This window comes from Notolepis coatsorum, assembly GCF_963971535.1.
Source record: "Notolepis coatsorum genome assembly, chromosome: 2".
NCBI classification, from domain to species: Eukaryota; Metazoa; Chordata; class Actinopteri; order Aulopiformes; family Paralepididae; genus Notolepis; species Notolepis coatsorum.
In genome coordinates, this window is record NC_140166.1 from 189,198,421 (window position 1) to 189,217,229 (window position 18,809).

The window sequence follows — 18,809 nt, forward strand, 5'->3', positions numbered from 1 at the left end:
GAAATACCGTTGTCGTGGTTCAACTTTAATATAATAGTCTCTTCTCATCTAATTTCCATAGCCAATCTTAATAATATAATTGCAGCAACGTGTGATTTGTTATGTATTTGATTGAATGAAGTTGACAATGGTATCATGGAATTGCATGGCTTCATGGCGGTATACCGCAAAGTGATGTCTAGAATATCCTCATATGGTTGGTGATGATGAACGCATGTGTCTCGTTCAGGTGTATGCTTCCACATCGGGTGAGGACTACGCCAGGGACAATGGAGGGTATCCCGGTGCCAAGCCTGGACCCGTCTACCCAGGCTCCTTCTACGTGCAAGGTAACAACGAACAGATTTGTACACATAGGACCAGTTTCAGAGGCATGGATTACTATGCCATAGTGTTCTAGTCCTAGGCCATGTTTAGACGGAGAGAGTCTGAACAGAAACTAGGGATGCACGATATTGATTTTTTGACACCGATACCGATAACTTTATGCTCCTCAAGCCGATAACCGATATCGATAACCGATATGTATTGTATTATAATTATTTTTTTTATATATATGTATATATATATATATATATATATATTTTTTTGATCAATTTTTTTTTTTTTTTTTTTAAGTATTTATAAGCTCCGACGTCATCGGTACTGCTATCGGTACTCGAGAAATTATGGATTTTTTTTTTTAGGAATTTGAACGTCGCAAACTAATCTTGTTGGCCGTTTTCTATCTCTCCTCCCTCGGTCTCTCTCTGCCTGCGCGAGCGGGCTGTGCTCTTACACACACTCACTCTCACACACACGCACACACACACACACACACACACACACACACAGGTGCTGCCGAGTACAGACAGCTCTGCTCTCGACAGCACCCGTGTGTGTGTGTGTGTGAGTGAGTGTGTGTAAGATCAAGACATCAGACTTGTCAATATCACATTTGAATTTGTACTTGAAAAAAAAATACCTTTAAATTATTACCATTATACCCTCAAAACTAAGAAATATTATGATATGACGTTTTAGCAATATCATTCAGGCCTAATACATAGTCCTAAATCCCCCCCCCTCCCCCCAATATATGTGTATCAGTAATATAAGAATAATGGCCCCACACTATGCTGTATATAATCTAAAAGCACATACCGAACACTGTGACCTCATTTTCTTCTTCTAAATTCATGCTATATTATGTTATTATGTTATTTGATACTATCTTGTCTAGCACAGTCTCTGGAGCGTAACAGTAAGAAGCATTTTGTATGAAAGTATTCTGTACTTCTGTATGACAACTATTAAAGAACTTGAACTTGAGCACAGCCCGCTCGCGCAGGCAGAGAGAGACCGAGGGAGGAGAGATAGAAAACGGCCAACAAGATTAGTTTGCGACGTTTAAATTCCTCAAAAAAAGTCTGGGTCTATTTTACTAAAGTCGATGCTGACAACGCTCGTTGCCACAAGTGCAACAAGACATTTGCCAGTAATGTATAAGCGCTGGTACTTGTCAATGTGGCTGGCGGGGAGCAGCTAACGTTATAGCTCCGAGTAGAATAATGGCCGACAATCCGGAGGTAAATAAACGAACGAGAGCTTCTGATTGGTGGTAAGAAGAAGAGGTGGGTGCAAACGGTGGGACGTAATTGGCAGATCGACTGTCTGCCTCCGAATGTAACGTGACTACGTCACAGCCAAGAAAGGGAGCGCTGGATTTGTGAAAAACTCCCTGTTCCTAAACCACACGCTGTCAGTCATACCACAGTACTGGCAAAACGGGAGGAGGCTATAATAAAAACAAGCGCCCTTCATCCAAATCCACCCACACCGGATTTCTTTTAACCAAAAAATGTATTATATATTATCGGAGCTATTAATAACGTTATCGGGATGACGTCATAATTGCTGATATCGGCCCGATAATTATCGTGCATCCCTAACAGAAACCGCAAAAGTCGTCTTGTGGTCTCACTTTTAATGTTGCGTTTAGACTAGTGTTTTGGGATGGAATTCTGCGTGCAGACGAGGCTGTAAAGACTCGAGACGACGGAGCCTTGCTGTCACACGATTGGCGCAGATGTCACATGACCAGAAACGTCAGTGGCCAATCAGATCGCGCAAACCGAACGCGGAAGTGCAACTCCGTTAGGGCGGTAGCCTGCACAAATGAGGTATCACTTTTTTGCGGATTCTCCCCGCAAAAACGCTGTTGCCGTATAAACAAAAGGCACATTCGAAGAAATATTTTGCCGGTTTCACCCGCGAGCGTTCCCGTCTAAACATGGCCCTAGTCTACAGACAAATCCATGGAGATCTCTATTAAGGAGAAAATACTAGAATCATATTTAATCCACATTTGTGAAACGGGCACATAATGTCATTTAATGGTTGGGAATTTAAGTTTTTGTGTCTGCCTCTGTGTTTTGTTTGTGAACATGTATTGATATCCCATGTATTGCTATCCCATATCCATGTATTGATATCTAGAAAAGACATGCATGCTAGGCACATACTCCAGCCCTTGACCAAGGCACTGGCATTAGAACTGGAGTTGGTCCCTGGGCAGCGGACTATAGACGCCCACAAATTCCTGGTATATGCTAACTTAAATATACTTGGCAAATAAAAAGATTTTAATTTTAAATGACTATGTATCCACCTTCAGAAGACCCCTGGTCCTCCTCTGGTTACTCAGCCATGCTGGGCAACTCCCCTCACATCGGACAGCCCGCCTCCTTCTCCTCCATCAACCCACAAGACAGGATGGTGAGTAGGGTTCCTGGACATTATTTTCTCTCTGTTCTCTCTCTCCCTTTTTCTCTCTTCTCCCGCTCACTCGGGCCTCTCTCATTCTTACTCTCTCGCACGTTATCTCCTGTAGCTTGCTCACAGAGTCTCTCTCATGCTTTCTGTCTATCTCCACTCGTCTCTTTCCCTCTCTCACTCAGTTTAAATGAATCCTTTAGGGTCCAACCCACCCCATAGCATCCCATCATTGTGTTGTGAACCTGGGTGTTAGGATTTTCTCTGTCAAGGCCAAGTAGTCCATGAAGATGTGTCGGCTAATCGGTAAAGATGTCAACATCCTTAGTCCATACCTTATCATATACAGTATATTGCATCTTTTGATGTGTTCAGTTATCAGTAATGGTATTAACTAATGTAACTGGCAGCTTGCGTCCGTAAGAGTTCCTTCTATGAAGGTTGCATATCTAACCCAGATACTTGCGTTCCTTTTCCAGAAGCGTCAGCCCCTGCCCCTGTCCCCACAGAACTACCCCCTGCACGGCAGTGAGGTTAACGGCTTCCACCCAGCTCCCACTACCTACAACCACACAGCCTCCATCAACGGAGACAGCATCATGGGTAGGCTTTTTTAAATGTTAAAATTTTTTCTTTTTTCTTTTTACTTACCGTACATTTTTATTAACATTTACAGATGTACAACACTTAGACAATACCTACAATATACAGACATGGGCCCCTTGAATTGCTATAATACGGCTACGTTCAGCCGCCCAGACCGCCATAAGAGGAACCCCCCCCTCCCGCCATCCACCCCTAGAAATAGGGCTCCCCCACATCCCAGGTCCGTTCCACGCGGGGCCGAGCACTCAGCGACACGGGTCCCTTGAATTATTTGGGCCAGGCTCAGTAGAGGAGCGAGGGGTGGTACCCCCCCACCGAGCCAAGCCCGCTACCTCCCATGTCACCAAGCACCCCACCCCACGCACAACGACCCCACAACATACAAGACCCCACTCTCCCGGGCCAAACCGCGGAAACGGTTTACCAACACACTTGCAGTTCCGCATTCGGGTTCCGCAATCTGATTGGCCAGTAACTGTACATTGGATTATTGACGAAACCGAAACAAGTAGGCTCCTTTAAAACGCTAACGCTATTAAAAAATAAGCGTGGATACAGTGGAGGTTAAAATAAGAATATGACTTGGCCTGAAAAAAAAGTTCAGTCAGGAGATCTTTTTTTGCTTTAATCCCTGTATATAAGTCCAACATTCGTTCTCTGGACGGCCTCAGAGCTCCCGGTCAATGTTCTGAATCCGTCTTTCTTATGCTCATGTTCATTTGTATTGTGTGTCACGTGTAATCCTGTAGTTCCTTCATACCAGTCCATCGTGTATTATTCCCCAATATGTTTCCTAATCAGCGTGTCCCTTTTTTTAAATAAATTTCAAATTGTTTGTCTATAATGTGTGTATTGTAAATCATAGTGTTAATTATTCCAAATTCTGGTGTTATAGTTTTATATTTCTTGGGGTAACTGTTCAATTATCTTTCCTCTGTTGCATCTATTCTCATCCCCAGGTCCCCCGTGTGTATGCTTGTATTGGGTACTTTTCCACGTTGATTTTGTCTTGTATCTTTATTTGGATCACCGTGGCCCTTCATGCCCCTTTCTCGTGTCCCTTTGTCGTTCTTCATAGTTGATCTGCTTTGAATCGGTTCAGATCCCCTCTTTTCCTCCTCCCGTCCTCCTCTCCTCGTCTCTCGGTTCTGGTCCACCTGCGCGCCCTCTCCATCCTCTGCGTCAGCGTAGGCCTAGGCCGTAGGCCTCTCTCCTTCCCCTCTCGGCACCTTCCATCCTTTCCGCGCCGTGTCCCTCACCGCCTCCCACATGCCGTTGGGACCTGGTTCCTTTCTTTTTCTGAATTTTCTTTATTTCTACATAGCTCTGACACTTCATTGCCACCTCCGTTGGATCTTTCAGTGTTACATTGTATGCTCCAGTCCGCATTGCTCCTAATCCAATCTGCGTGGTGGCCTGGTTAGCTTCTATGTTAGCTTGTAAGCTAGTTCGTATGTTAGCCTGTAGCTTCTCTGCATTTACATTCAGCGTCCCGCTAGCTTGTTCTACCTGTTGCATCATTGCCTCGTGTTGAGTCTTTTCCATCTGTGTATTTACTTCATCTGGGGTTGCTTTTCTTTCATTTGTCCTTGTGTTCATTCTTCCTTCTTTCTTTTGTCCTCGAATCTTCACTTTTTATTTCCTTTTGAATTGTTTTACATCCTTTTTTCGATATTCATTGACCGGGAGCTCTTTCATGTGGCTGCTCACCAGAACGTCGCAAACCGGAAGTTGTTTTTTTCTTTTTAATTGAAGTTGTCGCACCAAAACAGATTTTCTGCAGGTAGTCATTCCTTGCATTTGTGTATCCAAGAGCAAATTAATGACTTTTGGCTCATTTTATGCTCAATAGGGATTGTGGGTATTCCTAGGTCGCAGAGGCTCTTTGTGTCGAGGGTATGTGCACCTCCCCAAAATGATCAACACAGCCATCACAGGCACCGTGTTAACATTAACACATTGACCGGCAATCACGTTGTACGACGGGTTTGCTGGTCACGCGAATTCTGCCAAGCCACGGCGTACGACGTTATTGAGATCATATTTCATTTTTTCGCCATGGTATTCATAATTCCGCCACCCAGCCTCTGCTGAGACAGTGGGACTCTGCACAACAGTGCAACGCTTCAATACCGCCGCCTGGTGGATGATCGGGCGAGTTACAACCGGAAATGGATCTGGTGATCTCGGTGCATCTGGGAAATCCGTCCAGCAGTCACATATTGTTGCGGGACTCTAGACATACATCTGTGTATATGGATCGCTGCCATAACTCAATAATAGATATGATTTGGGCGTTTACGTTTATGATTTTACGTGTCTACATACAAACCGGAAATGGATCTAGTCGATCGACGTCAAATAAGTGGTATCTTTTTCCTCCAGTCTCATCGGCGAACGGTAAGAGGACAGTAACGTTATTTTCAAGGCGATTGTACATTTCTTTATTTACAAACCATCTCATCGATAAATCAACCCATACTACATAAAGCATTTACTGACGATCACGGAATTATAAACGACCCCCCCCCCCCCCCACCGCCCGTTTATCCGCGCATGATGAGTCATAACGTTTAGGATCATGTACAGTTGAACATTTTAATATAGCGTGTATCGGCAACAAACTGCAGTTGATAATCTATATACCGGTATGCGTTTATGCCTATAACTCACGTTCTAGGAATTACTGCAGAAAACGATAAAAACATACTTATATTCTAGACTGTATTTTTGGAAGAATCTATGAATGAAAAAGTATAACGTTCCTACATCCTGAACGATAGATAATCGATGTTGAATGGGCCATAGTAATGTCAATTTAGCAATACAATTAAAAAGGTTATAGCCCTGCAAAGAAGGTGAACATCTCCATAGTCTTAGACTGGTGGCAGTGATCATACATTGATGGATAGAAGCATGGCAGTCAATATGTTAATGGTTGCCATCCGTTGTCTGTCAAAAGGAGGTAAACTGGTGGGTGTGGCTGCTGCAGTTATCAAATAATGATGTGATCGCAATAATTGCAATTACTATTAAATTAAGTAATTGCAATTATTTAGTATGATTGTGATCATTTGTATGTTTCCCTCCAGAATTGTTCCTCTTCCAAGCAAATATGTTTGCAAATGGGTTCAAATGTATATCCTGTCACCCATTAGGTCATTTTGAGATTCAGAGAGAGGACAGGTTGCTTTGATGTTATTATTGCAATGCAGCACGGCGAACAGTGTAGACCAGTGGTCTCGAACTCAATTTACCTGGGGGCCGCTGGAGGTAGAGTCTGGGTGAGGCTGGGCCGCATCAAATATTCCACAAAAAAAGGGTTTCAAGTATTCCAAAAAAAAGTACAACTGATCCAATCTTCTCAATCTTTAGCAATAACATTTCAGAACATGAACAGTTCTTCAGAACATGAACGGTTCTTCAGAACATATGCTTCTCAGTGGTGTCAGTGGACTCATCCACAGCTATGGAAATGCACGGCATTTTTTTATTCTATCACAAAGCTGTTTAATCAAATCACCAGCCAGTATTTCAGTTATTCTGGTTGCTGTGTGATCTGAGGGGGATTTGCTTTTGTTTGCCTTCATCACTTCAGTCATACATTATTTTATTATGTATGCATCAGAGAGCGAGAATGGCTTCTTGCCACTGAGTGAGGACTTGGTTGCTTTTTCTTGTTGTGACATAGATTTAACAATAATTCTGCTTGCAGCTTGATATGATTTTCATTCCATTTATTTGTGTGGTTCTTAGCACTGAATTTTGAGGAAAGGTTGCATTAAAATAACTGTTTTGTTTCGTAGTGGCGTTTCAAATTGCCACCCTTCACAAGAGCTACCGTTTCTTGGCATATTAGTCACATTGGTTTGGTGCTGGGACTCAGGATGAACGCATATTTTTCAGTCCATTCACCTTTGAATTGCAGTCGACTTTTCTTTTACTGACCATCTTTGAACATGCCATCTTTTTCTGCTGGCTGCCTCTGCCTGCTGGCGAAACTAGGCTAATAGCTACATTTATCTCACAGAGATAAAACTGGGAGCGAGGCTACTGTAGATAATAATAATAATAATAATAATAATAATAATAATAATAATAATAATAGATTCTATTTGTAATGCGCTTTACAGTTGCGGGGCAAATCTGAAAGCGCTATATGCGCTGTCAACTCTGCTCTGACTCGGACTGTTTAAGACCCGCCCTACTCTGCATCTGATTCGCAGACTGTGGGTGAGGGGGGAAAACGCTGACGGGACGCTGAATGTGATTGGACCAGAGCAGAGTACACAGATACGGAGTGGCAGTGCAGCCGGACATGCAGAGCACTGCTCGCAGAGGAGATAGCGAGGGAGATGCATTTGCCTTCCACTTTACTTGGTATCACTCAGGAATCACGTTTCAACCAAGTCACTAACGTAACGTTGCTGACATGAGCCTGCGCTATGGTAGCCTACAAGTGATAAAATAAATAAAACTTCCAACTCTCGCGCAACGACTCGGCAAACAGTTGCGCGCAGGCCGCATTAACACTAAACTTTGATGTCAAGTAGGGGGCCGCAAAATATCATCCGGCCCGCAGGCCGCAAGTTTGAGACCCCTGGTGTAGACCTTGTTGCAAAGCCACATACAACTTTACCAATCTGGGCACACTTTGGGTTTAAGACGATTAATCACAATGCGAGATAAATAATAGTCATTATAAAATATTATGATCGTAGCAGCCCTACTGGTCGGTTACATCAGATACCTTTTTCAAAGGGAGTCTAACCAAGTCCCTCTCACTTCCTGTAATGCATCACGTGAGCTACTCAAGGAGGAGGTTCTTATAGCAGCCTTAGGAGACCAGAGCAGCACAGTTCACCCCTTAGGAGACCAGAGCAGCACAGTTCACCCCTTAGGAGACCAGAGCAGCACAGTTCACCCCTTGGGAGACCAGAGCAGCACAGTTCACCCCTTAGGACAACAGAGCAGCACAGTTCACCCCTTAGGACAACAGAGCAGCACAGGCTCCATTGATTCACCCCAAGGGGAGATGTAGAGGTTTTGGCTGCATTTTGACATTAAATTGAAATTATTCTGTATATGCAGAGCAAAGCAAGTTTGTTTGTTTGAGACTTGTCCTGCAATCTCACAGTGTTAACGATGAAAAAGTAACTTGGGGGACTTTTAATGTGTTACCTTCTTTCTTCTATCTTTGATTACGCTTGTATTCTTCACAATTGAAGGCAGACTGAAGCCAAACACGTACCGTTCACAACGCTAACAAAGCCGTTAGCTGAGCTGGTGTTTATTTCATTGTCTTCTCCCCGTCTCCACAGCCAACCGAGGTACCACGGCTGGCAGCTCAGGAGATGAGATCGGGAAGGCCCTGGCCTCAGTGAGTTGACCCCCGGATCAAAGCAGCTCTGTCATAATGTCATTGAAATGCATTGTTATGGCTTCCCGCTGTACATGTGGGTCAGATGTTTGAGGTGTTGTCTGTCCTGTGTGCGTTTTCAGATCTACCCCTCGGACCACAACAGTAACAACTTCTCTTCAGCTCCCTCCACCCCTGGCTCTCCGCAGGGTATTACAGGTATGTTATATTATTATGGTGTTACAGGTACATTATTATAGTATTACAGGTACCGTAATTTTCGGACTATAAGCCGCGCCTTTTTCCCCCATTTTGCGACCCTGCGGCTTATATAACGGTGCGGCTTATATGTGACTCGACGTGACCAAACTCGAAAATGTACAAATCGAAATATTGCTTTTTTTTACTGCATTGAAATGTTATTTATCTGTTCCCTTATTTGCTAAACTTAATACAACTTGTAAATGAGTTAATTCTTGTTATTTGTCCGACAGTATTGTGTCCCAATGCTGGTGGGAAGACTGTAATTAAACATTAAAACACCTGCAGCTTATAGTCCAGTGTGGCTTATATATGTACACATCATTCAATTTAGCTGCTGCGGCTTATATTCAGGTGCGGCTTATAGTGCGAAAATTAGGTACATTCTATTATAGTATTACAGGTACGTTATATTATTATGCTGTTACAGGTACACTATTATAGTATTACAGGTACATTCTATTATAGTATTACAGGTGTGTTATATTATTACAGGTACATTCTATTATAGTATTACAGGTACATTCTATTATAGTATTACAGGTGTGTTATATTATTACAGGTACATTCTATTATAGTATTACAGGTACATTCTATTATAGTATTACAGGTACGTTATATTATTATGGTGTTACAGGTACACTTATAGTATTACAGGTACATTCTATTATAGTATTACAGGTACGTTATATTATTATGGTGTTACAGGTACACTTATAGTATTACAGGTACATTCTATTATAGTATTACAGGTACGTTATATTATTATGGTGTTACAGGTACACTTATAGTATTACAGGTACATTCTATTATAGTATTACAGGTACACTATTATAGTATTACAGGTACACTATTATAGTATTACAGGTACATTCTATTATAGTATTACAGGCACATTCTATTATAGTATTACAGGTACGTTATATTATTATGGTGTTACAGGTACACTATTATAGTATTACAGGTACGTTATATTATAGTATTACAGGTACATTCTATTATAGTAGTACAGGTACATTCTATTATAGTATTACAGGTACATTCTATTATAGTATTACAGGTACGTTATATTATTACGGTGTCACAGGTACATTCTATTATAGTATTACAGGTACATTCTATTATAGTATTGCAGGTACGTTATATTATTACGGTGTCACAGGTACATTCTATTATAGTATTACAGGTAGGGCTGCCGCGGTATTGATTTTTTCCTTACCGCACAAATTAGTGAAGCCATTGAAACCGCCGTGGTAACCGCAATTTATTTTTTATTTTGTATGTAATGTTAAAATATTTTTTTCCTAAATAAACTTTTCGAATGCATTTATTTCTGTGGTAGTCTATTCTTTATAGCCTCTAGTCTAACGTTAAATGTCTATTTTTATTCCAGTGTTGTCATTAAAGAGAATGACTTTGCAGCAGGAATATTGGTTGAAAACAGCTGGCTGTTCAGCCTGTTCTTGAAACGGCTGGTCGCGAGTCCGACTCGCGGTAGCTAATGTTAACCAAACGCTTGGTTCAATAACCAACTAGGAATGAATTGACTGTCCTATCTATCTGCATAACAGATAATAACGTCATGGAATCATTTGTTCAACCCAGTGGCCAGCGAATTAACACCAGCTAAAGCAACTGCGCTCAGCACACACACACACACACACACACACACACACACACACACACACACACACACACACACACACACACACACACACACACACACACACACACACACACAATATGGCATATCTACTGCTCCAGAACAGAACCAGAACTGACCTGTCCTCGCTAACCGTGACCACTCCGTCTTCTTCTTTCAGGATCAAAATGGCAGCATTTACGGCATCCGAATGCCCTTCGATTGGGTTTCGCTACAAGATCCATGTTTTTAGTAGATTCAAAGCGAAAACTTTTCCGTAGCAGCAAAACAAGTTCTGGGGTTCAATCAGAATGTTAACTGCGCAACTGCGAGTGGAAACTTTCGAACACATGGCGTGAAGAAAATAGGCTATACACAACTATAATTATTATTATTATAAACCGCGGCAGCCCTAATTACAGGTACATTCTATTATAGTATTACAGGTACGTTATATTATAGTATTACAGGTACATTCTATTATAGTATTACAGGTACGTTATATTATTATAGTGTTACAACGCTCACAGATGGATCACGTCTACATAAATTGTTGTTGAAATATATGGAAAATCTCAACTGTACGAAAATATATATTTAATATACAATATAAGACTATTTAATTGTATTTCCATTTTCAGTCACAGAAAATAATTTTACATTCTTATGAATACTATTTTGACAATCAAGATTGTTGTTGCCCTACACTGCAGCTTTTTGTTGCAAATTAATTTTATGAATGAATAACCGTTTTAGATTTGAAAGTCGCTTTGGTAAATCAATGATTTATGTTTTTGGGTCCAGAAATATACAGGGACAGCCTGGGTGAAAACCACTCGATGTCCGATGACCTGTTCAATTACCATCGCCTAGTCAAATGCTTTCACTCCGAATGTTTGGAATTTCTCCCAGAGAAAGATAGCGGAGTGCAATAATAGTCTAACCTGGTATGCAAGGACATTAAACACCAAATATCCTCCAGCTCACTGCAGTGCAGAGTGAGCACTGTGGAGACGCCACTAAATTACGTGCCTATTTCATGTTTTTGAGAGCTGGTGTCAAGGATTCCAACTCAAAGATTCACACACGGTTTGGAAACAAGAGCACAGAGTTTTGCCTGCCAAAATGACTTGGAACGGAGGAAGAAAAAGGTCCATTATCAAATCAATCTAATACACAGTTCTATACCTCCACCTGCTGGCCAAGTCTAAAATGACCACTTGCTTAGTGTATTCGTAGTATTCACATGATGCCGTACAACAACATTGCACAATGCCACAGCTCATTGGCCACAATTGTCATTTAATGATAATCACCTGCTAGTTGATTGCAAGCACCTGTTGTTCGCGACCAAGGTGTCTGTGATCGAATACTATGAATAATGTTAATCCGAAGATAAGATAACAGTGGTGGTTGTTGTTTATACTGTCTGTGCAGGAGCCCAGCCTCAATGGCAAAGACCAACCACACCCAACTACGAGGGGCAGCCTCATGCCCTGGTACGTACTTGTGTCTCACCTTATTTATGTCGGACTGTAAAGCTGTTATCATGTAATGCAAATATCAACCACTACCATGTGTTTAGTTACTCTTTAAACTTATTGAAACATATTCTGTCTTGTCTGTAATGAATTGGGCTACTTTACTAGTAAGCGTTGTTGTTGTCTATCCATAATGAACTACTTGACTCATAGCTAATTCTAATAGGCAGGAAAGCCCGTTTTGGACAAGGAGCTTTAGTATTTCTATTTCTTTATACATTTGATTAATTCCTGGACATTTCCATTCATCATAAATGACACCCAGCGTATCTGTTTTGTGTGCCTGCCACCATAGCAGAATAAAATGGAGGACCGCTTGGAAGAGGCCATTCACGTACTGCGTAGCCATGCTGTAGGCCAGGGCCCGGGCCTGGGCGGTCCTCACTCCGACATGCACAGCCTGCTGAGCGCTGTGTCCTCTGTACACAACGGAGGCCTGGGAGGCCTCTCTCCAGCCTTCTCCAACGCTGGCCTGGCCCTCAGCAACAGACACCCTGCTATGGTGAGTCACCTGGCTGTGCTTTGTTGTTGGTGGTGGTGGTGCATGTGAGGTTGTTCTTTTACAGTCTTGTTTGTGTCTGTGTTAATGGTTATATCATAGCTGCTCTTCAATTCTCTCACCAGGGAGGGAACCACCACGAGGAACCCACAGGCCTCCCTCCCAGCAGCACTCTGTTGCATGGTCACCACGCCTCCGGACCCCCGCAGTCAGCTGGCCAACCAGAGGGATTCACCAGTGAGTCACATAATAATAATAATAATAATAATAATAATAATAATAATAATAATAATAATAATAATAATAATAATAATAATAATAATAATGCAGGACTTTGGAGAAGTCTTTATTTGGCATGCAAACGACACACGCATGCGATGGGCGGCACACACACACAGGAACACACACACAAAAATGTTTGTGTCGCCGATGCGATTGAGTCTCTGCACTTGACCCACCCCGTCGTCCTCCCCCCCCCCCCCAAGGGCAGCCGGGAGATAGGGTGCCAGATAGGGTGTCGGCGAGGTACCGCGCCCCGGGGACCAATCCAAGTGCTCCTGCCCGTCTTCGTCAGGGATGCGACAGCGTTAGCGATCTGTTGTGCATGTTTTTCCATTGGGTTTCTCTTATCGGGGGGGAAACCCTTGCGAGCACAGGGAGAACATGCAAACTCCACACGGAAAGGCCTGGGAGATACTAGGGGTGGGAATCACCAGAGGCCTCACGATACTATCACGATACTTGAGTCACGATACGATAGTATTGCGATACTAAATATATTGCGATATGCTGAGTATTGCGATATTAATATTGCGATTTATTACCTTTTTTCAACTGCAAAGTAAAACTTTGTCAACATGTTTTATCTAATAAAATAAAGTTCAGTCTGTTCATCTCACTGAAATCATTTTTATTGCAGAACATGGTATTTTCTCAAGCAGACAGATGTAAACACTGTAATCTGTGTTGCATGTACCTGACAAACCAGTCATATTCCAACTTAACTGAATGCCATGTGTGCGTGTGTGGACTAGTGTACTATTACAGTTATTGAAATGAACAATGCAACTTCCTTAAAAAAAATTGTATTAATTTTTTTTTTTTTTTTATATATAACTATTTAAATATCGATACTTGGAGTCCCTGTATCGATACAGTATCGCCACGCAAAGTATCGCGATACTACTACGTATCGATTTTTTCCCCCACCCCTAGGAGATACCCCACCTGGTAACATGGAAACCTGGTCCCCAAGTGGGAATCGAACCCTGGACCTTCTTGCTGTGAGGCGACAGTGTTAACCACCGTGCCACTACATACTTACCCCCCTCACTTCTGCTCCACCGTGTCGGCTGCTCTTCTTCTCGCTCTCGTCACACAACACTTTCGTCTCGCTCACTCTTTTCCATCTCACGCTTTCTGGCCTCCTCCATCTTTGAGGTTAAAGGTCCCAGTGAGAGCAGCTGTCCTGCGAAGAGGAGTATCGTCTCACTTTTACCCAAGTCCGTTTGACAGTTTATCACTAGAGAAACTGGCGTGAAGACATGCTAGTGGCATTGTTGACCTTTACAAAGAAACTTATTCGATATCTATATGCCACAGAGCATTCATAGCAGTCTATTTCATATTTGGTGTTAAGAAGATATATACCGGTACCTATATTTGCTCCATCCCGCCTGGTGAATGTGCTGGTTGGGGATTCAATGTATCGCACAGAGGACAGCCGAGCGTTCCGCTTTGCTGTTTACCCGGACTCCCCACAATTTAACCCTGACTCGTGTGTGTTTGTCCCCAGACCTCCCTGGCAGCGTAGCCCGCTCCACACACTCCTCCAGCGGCTCCGACATCAAGAGAGAAGACAAGGAGGACCACGACCACGACCACGACCACGACCACGACGAAGACGACGACGACGACAACTCATCCAATGGGGACAAGTCTGAGGATGAAAATGAGAGCAAGCTGGCACGCACTCGCTCAAGATTAGCGCCTCTTGTCGCTTCCTTTTCCTCCGCTCTTGGATCACCATCAGATTTGATGAAACGGTATGAAACAACTTTTTTTTCTTTTTTATTAATTTGTCCCACAAAGGTGTCAATGTTGCATCGTGTTACTTTTTTTTAAATATTTGAGCTGATAAGCCACGTTAGATGATATGTAACTTCATGTTTACTCTGTGTTATCTACCTCTGGTAGCTCAGGCCAAGTGTTTAACCATGTCGTCACCCCCCTCCCCTCATGTCACGTTGCTTTCAGAAAGGAGGCGTTCACCCTGCAGATCCTCTCTAGCCTTTCAGACCCCAAAGATGAGTAAGTTTTGCCGAAATTACCATCTATTTCCTGTGCTTTCATGGGCTCCTGTCAACCGTCACTCAAGGCACATGTTGCTAGAGCTAATGTCTGAAATCGGCAAAATGTGTACAATACATGTTTGAACTTTTGACACTGCTGCACTTCCTGTCTGACACTGTATACCCCTTAAGCCCGATCGGTCGGTACCGGGCCGATATTTATTCACACCATAAATGGATCAATACAGTCCGTATTAAGTAATGTTTCTTTTTCAAATGTAGCCAAGAGTAAAGACCCTAACCCTATCAAAAGAGCAGTCAAAGTGTATATTTTCAGCACTACGTTTACCATGATTTTAAGTTATTGGCTAAATATGAGCTTATACAAATCTGGATAATTTAGACGCGAGGAAATGACACAGTCATTAAATCGTTGTATTCCTAAGAAAGAGGAAACCCAGGGCATTTACCTCGGTTTAGCAATACATTTTTGCAATGATGCCACGCTCCACCATGTTGGCCCTCTGTCAACATGCTTGTACGTTTTTTTTTCTGTCAACATGTTTGTCTTTCAACATGAATTTAAAATGTGTCTGCACTAGATTAGAGGAATCAATTTACCTAACATAACAATATGGGGGCAACATTTTCATAATGGTATCTGTAATTTTCACCCTACATTAGTGTGCTAGTTCAACCCACACAATATCCAATACTGTATAAATCTGTGGATATGCAGCCCCCCCCCCCCCCCCGTATTACCTCAGCATCTAGACAACAATGGACCCGTCTCAAATCCCGCCCTCTTTTCATGAACCTCTAATGACAACTATTGCTTTCTTCAGACGGAGGAAAGCAACAGTTGTGATTGGAGGATACAAATAAACTGTTGTGTGCTGTCTGTGTTGGAAAGTCACTTTTAAAATGTAATAGATTACATATTATTTGTTGCTATCTAATGAAATGTGTGATTACATTATTACTCGCTGTGCATAGTAACGCGTTATATTACTCATGTTACTAATAATAGAATGCAGCCTGTAGTGCACAGAGGGAATCATTTAACGAGCAATAAGAGTAATAAACAACGCAGGATATCGGGACCACACACACACACACTGTTTCTACAATCACACATTTTGAAGTTAATTGATATGGTAAACTTTAAAGTTATGTACAAAGCAAGAAATAATCAATTACCGGTAAATGTAAGAAGCAAATTTCTGGATAAAGATACAACCTCAGAGGACCATTGAACTTCAAAAAACCTGTGATGAAAACAAACCTGAAAATAATGTGTATCTCCTCTTACACCCTGTGGAATGGGCTAGGCTAGAGGATGAACTAAAATATTGTGAAAACATAAATCAATTCAAATCTAGACTAAAAAAAAGGCACAGAAGGGAAGAAGAGCTTTAATTGCATATTAATAAGAAAAATACTAAGTATAATAAGTATTGTACATTCTATCATATTACATTATATAATCATATTATAATTAATTTGTATATTATATTGAACTATATTTGCAGTATATACTATTATATTGTATATATCATGTACTATATATCTCATCACATTATATATGTGCTGTATACACTATTATGTACTATATACTATTATATATACTATTATATACTGCAGGTATACTATACTGTAATGTGTACTGTAATGTGTACTATATGTGTGTACTGTAATGTGTACTATATGTATGTAGTGTACTATGTATGTATGTAAATGAAAAAAATTAAATAAACAAAACGTAAGTCTTCAGGGGTAGGGCCCGACAAGCCTAGTGCTTCTCCCTAGCCATTTTCGGACAATTGGACAATGCTGCAATAGCAGCTGGTAAAACGTTGGCGATTTATGGAATGACCGTTGTTATGTGTCCAAAGCCTGAAATAAAAAAATAACTGAACTGAACATAGTTCATGATTTCAGTCAGGCTGTGCTCTGCTAAATAAATAAATTGTCGACGAATAGTCATAGCATTTTGACGACTAATCGATTACCGGTAGTTGATTTAATCGACAAATCGGTTAAATAGTTTTTCCCGACATACAGTCATGTAAATGTTGAAGAAATTACTTGTGACTCATTAGTCTGGAAAAAACATTTAAAAAAACAACTTGTCAACTAACAAAGTCTTGGTAGACTAATTTAAGACTGGCCAATTAATTGACTAAGAGGGGACAGTCCTAGATTTGGGTTTTACATATACATTTATGAATAGCTTTTTGAATGAACTTAAATTAACTTAGTTAATTTACTCAAGGTAACTAATATTACCCCCACATTTGTATAAGCTAACTTGATATATTCACTTCTCTGAGAAGTAATAACATTATGTCACGCATTATAACACTAGAGACTACAAACTGGTTTTGTCATCTCCCATCATATGTCCTCATTCACCTTTTTCAACCTGCGCTCCACTCAGTGAGGAAGAGGAGGATGACGAGGACCTTCCCCCCGAGGTGAAGATGGAGCGCGAGAAGGAGAGACGGGTGGCCAACAACGCCCGCGAGCGTCTGCGAGTGCGGGACATCAACGAGGCCTTCAAGGAGCTCGGCAGGATGTGCCAGCTGCACCTCACCAACGACAAGCCCCAGACCAAACTGCTTATACTGCACCAAGCGGTGAACGTCATCCTCAACTTGGAACAACAAGTCAGAGGTCGGTCTCGCAGCGGTGGGGTCACTTTGTTACTTTTCAGTTGTTAAACCCAAATGTATTTGACTGAAAGGAACACGCCAACGTCATCGGGAGACGAGACGTTTCCAGAGTGAAACAAGACGATGGATACCAATATCCCCTCTTGTGCGTTCAGTAGAAAGCTATCCGGCTGCACACTGGCCTAGCTTAGCACAATGAATGGAAGCGGACAGTAGCTGTAGCCTAGCTTAATGTCTAACCAGTACTGTCTGCTTCCGTTCATTGGGCTAAGCTGGCAAATTTTTTGCTAGATATCTTTCCACTGAACGCACAGAGAGGAACCTAGTATCTATAATTTTTTCTTAAAAAGACTAAACAAATTTCCCATAATGTTGGTGTGTTCCTTTAATTATTCCTATGTGCAATTTGACTATGCCATAGAGCTCATAAACTCATATAACATAATAAAGGAACATTTTAGTACATTTAGGTTGAATTCCCCTTTTAATGACAAATTCTACTTCTCTGCTCTTCCTCGGTCAGAACGCAACCTAAACCCCAAGGCGGCGTGTCTGAAGCGGCGTGAGGAGGAGAAGGTGTCTGGGGTGGTGGGAGACGCCCCCATGCAGCTCTCAGGAGGCCATCCTGGTCTGGGGGGAGATGGCCACAACCCAGTCAGCCACATGTAATTCCAGGTAGGTGTCATAGGTCAGCTACTGAAGATACAAAAAGGTCCGCTGTCTCCTTGGTAACGGATGGCTTTGGGTCTTTCATCAATTAACCTATTTTATACAACAGGTAGGTCCGACCATGCATTGAGTTCTAAACCGTGAGTATATTCATGATACACTCACGGTTAAATCACCATGAATATATGAGGCGGAGATTGCGCTTGTCACCAATGCAAGAGGCTGCAGTCTCGACTACCGGAGTCAGCATTGCCTGCGGCTTGGGCCAGTCATCATACTATCTCAATTGGCAGAGGTAGCGGGTGGAAAGTCGATGGGTAGGGATTGGACGTTGTGGACAGCGACTCCTACATGCCGGTTGGGTGACGCCTGTACAGCAGAGTCAGGAAGTATCGGGGCAGCGTGAGCCTCCCACTCGTTACTTCTGGCCACTGAGAGACCACACTGTCTGGTGAAAAGATGCGACAGGCTGCCTCCTCGTATACCGGAGGGGACACGTGATGCAAGGCTTC

General features: G+C 42.1%; 1 protein-coding gene across 4 annotated transcripts in view; it reads left to right on the forward strand.

The window, feature by feature from the left end:
* Nucleotides 1-18,809, forward strand: part of tcf3b (transcription factor 3b) — a 56,633-nt gene that overhangs the window by 32,646 nt on the left and 5,178 nt on the right. For 2 of the 4 annotated variants that reach the window (XM_084308873.1, XM_084308876.1), the window contains 12 exons: nt 230-329; nt 2,657-2,757; nt 3,234-3,357; nt 8,682-8,740; nt 8,863-8,938; nt 12,060-12,121; nt 12,459-12,665; nt 12,788-12,899; nt 14,458-14,707; nt 14,919-14,972; nt 17,394-17,644; nt 18,152-18,303. In XM_084308873.1, the coding sequence (XP_084164999.1) occupies nt 230-329; nt 2,657-2,757; nt 3,234-3,357; nt 8,682-8,740; nt 8,863-8,938; nt 12,060-12,121; nt 12,459-12,665; nt 12,788-12,899; nt 14,458-14,707; nt 14,919-14,972; nt 17,394-17,644; nt 18,152-18,297 (1,542 nt within the window). In that variant the 3' untranslated portion in view covers nt 18,298-18,303. The remainder of the gene's footprint in view (nt 1-229; nt 330-2,656; nt 2,758-3,233; nt 3,358-8,681; nt 8,741-8,862; nt 8,939-12,059; nt 12,122-12,458; nt 12,666-12,787; nt 12,900-14,457; nt 14,708-14,918; nt 14,973-17,393; nt 17,645-18,151; nt 18,304-18,809) is intronic. The other 2 variants (XM_084308874.1, XM_084308875.1) reach the window with 2 other exon arrangements.